Source organism: Entelurus aequoreus, linkage group LG24 (genome assembly GCF_033978785.1).
Source record: "Entelurus aequoreus isolate RoL-2023_Sb linkage group LG24, RoL_Eaeq_v1.1, whole genome shotgun sequence".
Lineage (NCBI taxonomy): Eukaryota > Metazoa > Chordata > Actinopteri > Syngnathiformes > Syngnathidae > Entelurus > Entelurus aequoreus.
Window position 1 is genome coordinate 5,770,468 of NC_084754.1, and position 8,382 is coordinate 5,778,849.

An 8,382-nucleotide genomic window follows, 5' to 3' on the forward strand; every position below is an offset into this window, starting at 1 on the left:
CTGTGAAACATTTGCCTATTAAATTAGCCATAAAACTGATACATGTTTCCTTATAACAAAAATGCCTATTATAACGGCATGGTGAAAATCCCACTTTTATTTTCAGTTTTCACATTTCGGCAACCCAAAATGTTGAAAGAGCCATATTGGACCAAAAATACAAACAAGTAATCTGTCTGGAGCCGCAAAAAATTAAAAGATAATTATATAAGTGTTATATTGATGGCAACACATTATGTAAATATGCCTGATTAGCACTCCATAACAAGTGAACAATATCAACAAAGCTCACCTTTGTGCATTCACGCACAGTATAAAACGTTTGGTGGACAAAATTAAACAAAGAAGGAGTGGCATAAAACACATCTTTCTGTGGCAGCGTCGGAGAAAGTTGTACATGTAAACAAACTGTTGAGTCACAGTCCACACAACGGTGAGTTCAAGGGCCGCTGAAATTAGTAAGACAAAACAGCGCTCGCCAAATACTCTCATTAGTGAAGCAGAACACAAACATATTAAACAGTTGGCTTTCTAACAATTAGGAAGGTTTGTGTCGCGTTTGTCCTCCTACAGAAACCATATTACAACAAAAAATATATTTTTCACCCCATTTTTTTCCATTTCCATACATTTTGTGAAAAATGGAGCCACCAGGGCGCTGCTCAAGAGCCACATGTGGCTCTAGAGCCGCAGGTTGCTGACCCCTGATATATACTAATGTAACATGTAAAATTGTACTCTACTTTGCCCTCATTTTATTATATTTGTCCACTAAATGGCGCTACTTCCCAATTCAAAGACATCTTACTGAATTACCTTTTACCATTTTTCTGCAAAGGAGTCTCGTTCCTGAACTGATAAGATAATTTGTCTCCACCAATTGGAATTGTGTCTATAACATGGTAACCAAATAAAAGTGTAGTATATTCGTGTTTGTGTGTTTTGACTTAAGCTTTGTATTTTTGTCCATAAAAACAGCGGAGTTAGCAAACATTACGGCCTTTAAATATTTAAAATCCCCCAGAAATGAATAAGAAATAATGAATGAGACTGTCTCGTTTTAAAGTAAAACACTTTAACATAATTCTAACATTATGCTTTATAAATCAAATATATTTGTATATACAGGCCAATATGCAATGAATTTTATACTGACTTTTTTTTCTTTTCTCCGATAAACATTGGACTAACCTGCAAAATAAATTACAAATACATTTACTTAATACAAGTTTGACGCGTTTTAAAATTATGTAGACTAGCGGATGGATGGATATACAGTTTTGGGAAATATGAAGCCGGAAGTGAAGGAGCGCAAGTAGTATGTTGTCATTGTAACGTTCTAAATTCCCCAAAAATGAATGAAAAATAAACAACTGTCTCGATTTGAAGTAAAACACTCTTACATAATTCTAACATTATACTTTATTAATCAAATATATTTCTATATACAGGCCAATATACAATGCATTTTATACTGAAATTATTGTTCTTTTCTTCGATAAACATTGGACTAACCTGCAAAATAAATTGTATAATTTAGACCCGGTCACTTTTAAAATACATTTAATTAATACAAGTTTGACAGGTTTTAAAATTATGGGGACAAGCGGATGGATGGATAAACAGTTTTGGGAAATATGAAGCCGGAAGTGAAGGAGCACAAGTAGTATGTCGTCATTGTAACGTTCGAAGGAGCGCTACTTTCAAATAATGTTTTGGTTTAAGCTTTGTATTTTTGTCCATAAAAACAGCGGAATTAAGTCAACATATCGGCCTTTAAGTAGTTAAAATCCCCCCAAAATTAATTAAAAATAAATGACTGTCTTGTTTTGTAAAACATAATTCTAATATTATACTTTATTGTTCAAATATATTTGTATATACAGGCCAATATACAATGCATTTTATACTGAATTTTTTTTTTTCTCCGATAAACATTGGACTAACCTGCAAAATAAATTAAAAGAACATTTAATTAATACAAGTTTGACGGATGGATGGATATACAGTTTTGGGAAATATGAAGCCGGAAGTGAAGGAACGCAAGTAGTATGTCGTCATTGTAACGTTCCAAAATCCCCCAAAAATGAATGAAAAATAAACAACTGTCTCGATTTGAAGTAAAACAGTAAAATAATTCTAACATTATACTTTATTAATCAAATATATTTGTATATACAGGCCAATATACAATGCATTTTATACTGAAATTATTGTTTTTTTCACCGATAAACATTGGACGAACCTACAAAATAAATTGTATAATTTAGACTCGGTCACTTTTAAAATAAATTTAATTGATAAAAGTTTGACACGTTTTAAAATGTTTTTGTTTTCCCCGAAGGACACAAGCGGATTGATACAGTTTTGGGAAATATGAGGCCGGAAGTGAAGGACCGGAAGTAGTATGTCGTCTTTGTAACGGTCGAAGTAGCGGCACTTTTAAATACACGAGAGACATCAACTTGTGGCAGACGGAACTTTCCTGGTTTCTTCACGCCAAGAAGAGACTATCTTAACCAACACGATGCCGAGGACAGGCCGTATCACACGGAAGGTCACGACTGGAGTTTCACGCCGTTTAACTTCTTGCGTGGGACTCTCCGTGTGGCCGCATGTTGGGACGGGAGCCTGCGGGGATGCTAACGGCCGCTCACTGGACAGCGACACAAGGCAGCTCATTAGCCGCTTTCTCAGCGACTTCACTGGGCTGTCCAAGGCGAGCTGGACGCCAAGCAAAGTCCAGACTTTGACAAAAAGGGTGGTGACAAACCTGGTGGACAAGCACAGGTTCGTCTACAATGGTAAGTGCACGTTTCACGTACGTTAGGTGTCGTTGTTTGAAGGTTCGGTCAACCGTTAACGTCGTACAGTTAGCCTGGACGCCATTTTTAAATGTCTACTAGTCCGCTCTCTAATGGAATACTTCTGTCAGTACACTTTAATATGTATACTTAATTTCAAATCGTGCAATTAATATTCAAATCATCAAATAGTTGCATCTAAAGTACATACACATGCGTTAGTGGGGCACGTAAATGTGACGTCATCATGTAACTTGTAACGACATACCCACATCAAAGAGCTAAGTAAACGTTATCTATCTAAACATGAAACAGCCTGAGTGATGAGCTCACAACACTGTTCAAACATTGAGCATTTGAAGACATTGTACAAATTTAGTATTTTGGTTCAGTCTAGTGAGGTCTAGGCTTGACTTTTTATTCATGTATGTATGTAGAAGTGGCTGGTTGCATCAGCTCTGCTCTTTTAATGTCTTTAATGTTTCCCTCTTACACACATGTAAGAGGGATGTGTGCTATGGCTACGAGTTGTTTTTTCCCTTGGCCTCAGTCTGGACCCCCTCTCCAGGGGCCCAGGCTTAGACCCACCCCCCATTGTTTACCTGTATCTCACCTTGTTTGTAAGGGCCGCCGGAAGTTGGCAGACCCGTCAGCGATCCTGTTCTGTCTCCCTGTAATGTTTGTCTGATCTTGAATGGGATTGTGCTGAATATTTATATATACACTACCGTTCAAAAGTTTGGGGTCACCCAAACAATATTGTGTTTGAGCCTTCATTTCTAAGAACAAGAATAGACTGTCGAGTTTCAGATGAAAGTTCTCTTTTTCTGGCCATTTTGAGCGTTTAATTGACCCCACAAATGTGATGCTCCAGAAACTCAATCTGCTCAAAGAAAGGTCAGTTTTGTAGCTTCTCTAACGAGCTAAACAGTTTTCAGATGTGTGAACATGATTGCACAAGGGTTTTCTAATCATCAATTAGCCTTCTGAGCCAATGAGCAAACACATTGTACCATTAGCCTCTTACCATGCCGTTGTGTCCTTGGGCAGGACACTTCACCCTTGCCCCCGGTGCCACTCACACCGGTGAATGACTGTTGAATGAATGATAGGTGGTGGTCGGAGGGGCCGTAGGCGCAAATTGGCAGCCACGCTTTCGTCAGTCTACCCCAGGGCAGCTGTGGCTACGAAAGTAGCTTACCACCACCAGGTGTGAATGAATGATGGGTTTTTAACATGTAAAGCGACTTTGGGTACTTAGAAAAGCGCTATATAAATCCCAGGTATTATTAGAACACTGGAGTGATAATTGCTGGAAATGGGCCTCTATACACCTATGTAGATATTGCACCAAAAACCAGACATTTGCAGCTAGAATAGTCATTTACCACATTAGGTATGTATAGAGTGTATTTCTTTAAAGTTAAGACGAGTTTAAAGTTATCTTCATTGAAAAGTACAGTGCTTTTCCTCCAAAAATAAGGACATTTCAATGTGACCCCAAACTTTTGAACGGTAGTGTATATATGCATTGCATGAAACTGCATACCTTTTAAATGTGAATACTATGCAATATTGCAACAAATAATGTATTACCATAGTTTCCACACATTTTTATTTGTTAAAATAAAAATTAATACTTCAATATCTGCTTGACTTATGCTTTCAAAGCAAATTATCTATCAAATTGGACGCTGTAAAAAGAATGTCATTTCAATGTGAACCCCAAACTTTTGAACGGTAGTGTGTGTGTGTATATATATATATATATATATATATATATATATATATATATATATATATATATATATATATATATATATATTAGGGCGGCAACTAACGATTAATTTGATAATCGATTAATCTGTCGATTGTTACTTCGATTAATAATCGGATAAAAGAGACAAACTACATTTCTATCCTTTCCAGTATTTTATTGAAAAAAACAGCATACTGGCACCATACTTATTTTGATTATTTTACCTAATTTCCACAATTTTGACCATTAAAATAATCAAAATATACAGGAACCACACCAAAATCACATAGAAAGCATAGACCAAAAGAGATATATTCAAATCTATTTTATTTTATTACTTCGTTTTTGAACATCTGGGGCCGTACTTATCAAGCTTCTTAGAATTACTCCTAAGAAGTCTGCTAAGAGTTGACTTAAGAGTAAATAAATTCTTCGCTGAAAGCTGCACTTAAAAGTTAGTTATCAAGCGTCTTACTCACACTTTCAGCGAAGTGTAGGACTGAATCTTAAGTGTCACACTCAGAGCTGAATTACGACATTACTATGTGCCGTAAATGGAATTTTAGGTGACGTCATTTCTGTGTCCATAGAAATGACCAATCACGGAAGGGAATCCGTTGTCTAAGAATAAAGAAATATCTTGGAAATATTTAAGTGGACAATGGGAGTGTATATTTTGACAATAAACTACAAAATAATACAAAACAAACTAGTCCCCGCCGGCACTCACGCTACCGCTCCCTCTCTTCTATCGCCCACACACTCACTGACGTCACTCACCTCACGGCCACACACATACGCTACTGTCATAACATTTTCTTTCCAATTCATTAATTAGGCAACTAATTTGAAACTGGTGTGGGTGGCTCTATATATACTAGCCCACTGCAGACACATGCAGAAATCAACAAGGAATCGAAAAGTATTAAATCTGTGACAAAAATAATATCCGCTCTGTCTAAACGATACCGTTTGATCAGCTGCTCGTCATCAAAAAAAACCAAAACATTGTTCCGTTCCCTGAACGTTCGCGCACGTCTCTCTCGCCTCAGTGCCATCCCCTGCTGGCAACTCCTAACCACTTAAGACACCTCTGAAGGTCTCTTAAATATCGTGGAGAGTAGGAGTGATTCATAGACTTAAGAACGTTGATAAAAAGCTTTTATTCTTAAGTTTGAGAGTAGGACTAAATTTCGCAAATTCTCAGGACTTAAGTGTAAAATGGCACCCTAAGAAGCTTAAAAAGTACAGCCCCTGGTGGTTAATTAAGCCTTTTACCCTCCTGGTGGCAAGGTGAGGCACTGCCTCACTTGCCTCCCCTGACAGCACGTCACTGGTGAGTATGAATGTACTTTATGCTATTTTGAGGTCATTCTAAGCACATTGTTCTGGGCAAATGGAGTTATGTGGATCCAGATGAATGTGATAAAATGTGGTTCAGAGGTAACCGGATATTAGTTAAAGTAAAAAAAGGGGGGATTCAAAAGTTTATACTTCTTCCCTTTACCCTTTTGAGATATGTTTAATTATATTTTCTTTACCTAATTTAATTTATTTTTTTGTGAAATAATAATATTGGCATTGAGCACAGGACTGTTCGCTGGAGATATGCATGTATATCATGTACTACATGTATGATAGTGAACTGACTATGACATACTCAATAAACAACAACAACAAATAAATTAGGGATGAGGTGGTGACTTGTCCAGGGTGTACCCCGCCTTCCGCCTGAATGCAGCTGAGATAGGCTCCAGCAACCCCCGCGACCCCGAATGGGACAAACAGTAGAAAATGGATGGATGGATGTTTCGATTAGGGTTATTGCAGCCAATACCGATCAAATGTATTAACCGTGATTTTGACATGTATTTACCGGGAGGTGCTGTTAACAGTTTAACAATATCAACGCAATATTTAAACATTTTCTTTATTCTCTTTTATTACATTGCACGGGAGTTCTTAACCGAGTTTGTAAACAAAACAAAACAGATATTTTGATGAAAGCAATTATCAACCTAATTACTCAAGTATCGATCATGTACTGAGTCTGATACTGTATACTACCCTTGGTATTGACACCACCGATTTATGGATCGATACGACCGCCTCTTACGTGGTGTCTACTGACTGTGACAATACAATACTACAGTTATTATATTGTCCAATCTAATTATCCATTTGTGGTGGGGGTTTTTGAAGCCATAATAAAGGCCGGCCGCCTGACCTCATCATACATGTGATTGTTTGTAGTGTGAATCATGTGTATTAAAAAAGACAAAATATTGTGTTATTTAGGGTAGTGATTGTACTCACGTGAGAGTCCTCCAATGCACACTTTCCGGGATTCAAACTGTATGCATGCACAGATGAGTGGGGAGCAGGTGGTGTCAAGTTTGTGGCAGACCGCTACAAAATAAAGAATGAATGAATGTATAAGAAACCCTGAGGTAATCAATACAAGAAGAAGATAAAGGAGCATGATAATTAATAAGGTTTCCATCTCTCTTGAAGGCATCATCCAGCAGCTGTCATTGGACCAAAGAGGCAACGACATGGCCTTCGTCAGCGAAGTGTCCCAGAGTATGTTTGCAGACGGCATCACCAACTGGGGTCGCATCGCCAGCCTGATGGCCTTTGGAGCCGTGGTGTCTCTGTACCTGAAGGAGAAGGGGCGAGTGTGCTGTGTGGAGATGGTGGCCCAGGAGATCTCCTCCTACCTGCTCTCACACCAGCGCATGTGGCTGGTGGAGCACAACTCCTGGGTAAGTAACCGCAGCATGGTGTCATGTGACCTTGCTCCTCACCACTCCACAACTCATCCCATTGACCTTTTTGTCTCCTCAGGACGGCTTTGTGGAATTCTTCCAGGAAGCTGATCCCGAGTGTGCTGTGATCAACTCCCTCCTGACCTTTGTTGGAATGGCCAGTATTGCTGCTGTGCTGCTCCTTTGGCTGCGGTAAACTCTGACACTTTTATCGCCTCATTTGGACTTTTTACATGAGGAAAATAGTTTGACAATCCATGTGCAACAATGTTTGCGTTCAGTTTGCACTAAATCTAACTTAATACAAGATGTATTCTCAGAATGTTTCAAAATGACTGTTTTACAAAAGCACACCATTGTTTATTTTTTTCATTTCACATTATTTTTGTTTGACCAAATTCATCTTTGCACTGAAGCTAATGTGGTTTAAGATTTATTTGACAAAAGAACAGCACTTGTTCTCTGTTCATTGCACCTTATATTTATTGTTTTAAAGGTATTTGCACTGAAGCTAACTTGATCTTTTATTCACAGTGTATTTCTAATGAAAGTCTATTTTAAAATTGAAATGTGCTCAATATTACTGTGAGTTTCCCTCTTAATGTGAATGAATGAATAAACTATGAAAATGAAATCAATTTCTCAGTTGTCTATCTGTTAAATAAATGTTTGTAGGGTTAGTGGTTGACCCATAAATGACATCCTACTGTACATATTTACTGTCACTGACATCACACCAAGCTTAATAGTGTTGTGGGGAATTAGGTCATCAGAATGATCACATATTTGGAGGGGAGATAATTGCAACTTTAGTGCAATTGTTAAGTACAAATGAAAATAAGCATACTAAACTGTATAGATCGCAGTTAATTTAAATGAATATAATAAAAAACAAGGGCAGTGTCATGCAAGATGAACATGACTTGAGTATATACACTCTTATGACTACACTATGTAATCATACGGCATTCAATCATAGCTAAACATAGTCTAGTGTAGTACAAAACATATAGAGAAGTGTGTTTATATTAAATAACTGAGTGACAAATAG

The 8,382-nt window shown here is 37.5% G+C and overlaps 1 protein-coding gene across 1 annotated transcript; it reads left to right on the forward strand.

Moving 5' to 3' along the window:
* The first annotated feature begins 2,385 nt into the window (after positions 1-2,385).
* Positions 2,386-7,965, forward strand: LOC133642013 (induced myeloid leukemia cell differentiation protein Mcl-1 homolog). Its single transcript, XM_062036215.1, has 3 exons — positions 2,386-2,804; positions 7,078-7,328; positions 7,411-7,965. Exons 1-3 carry the CDS (start codon positions 2,528-2,530, stop codon positions 7,525-7,527), a joined length of 645 nt encoding a protein of 214 aa, XP_061892199.1. The 5' UTR covers positions 2,386-2,527; the 3' UTR covers positions 7,528-7,965.
* The last annotated feature ends 417 nt before the right edge of the window (positions 7,966-8,382 follow it).

Bases quoted from the DNA above. Each gene is read 5' to 3' on its own strand.
- LOC133642013 (XM_062036215.1), top strand. From the start codon at position 2,528: ATGCCGAGGACAGGCCGTATCACACGGAAGGTCACGACTGGAGTTTCA. The intron at 2,805-7,077 runs GTAAGTGCACGT...TCTCTCTTGAAG, and splicing joins GCACAGGTTCGTCTACAATG to GCATCATCCAGCAGCTGTCA. The intron at 7,329-7,410 runs GTAAGTAACCGC...TTGTCTCCTCAG, and splicing joins TGGTGGAGCACAACTCCTGG to GACGGCTTTGTGGAATTCTT.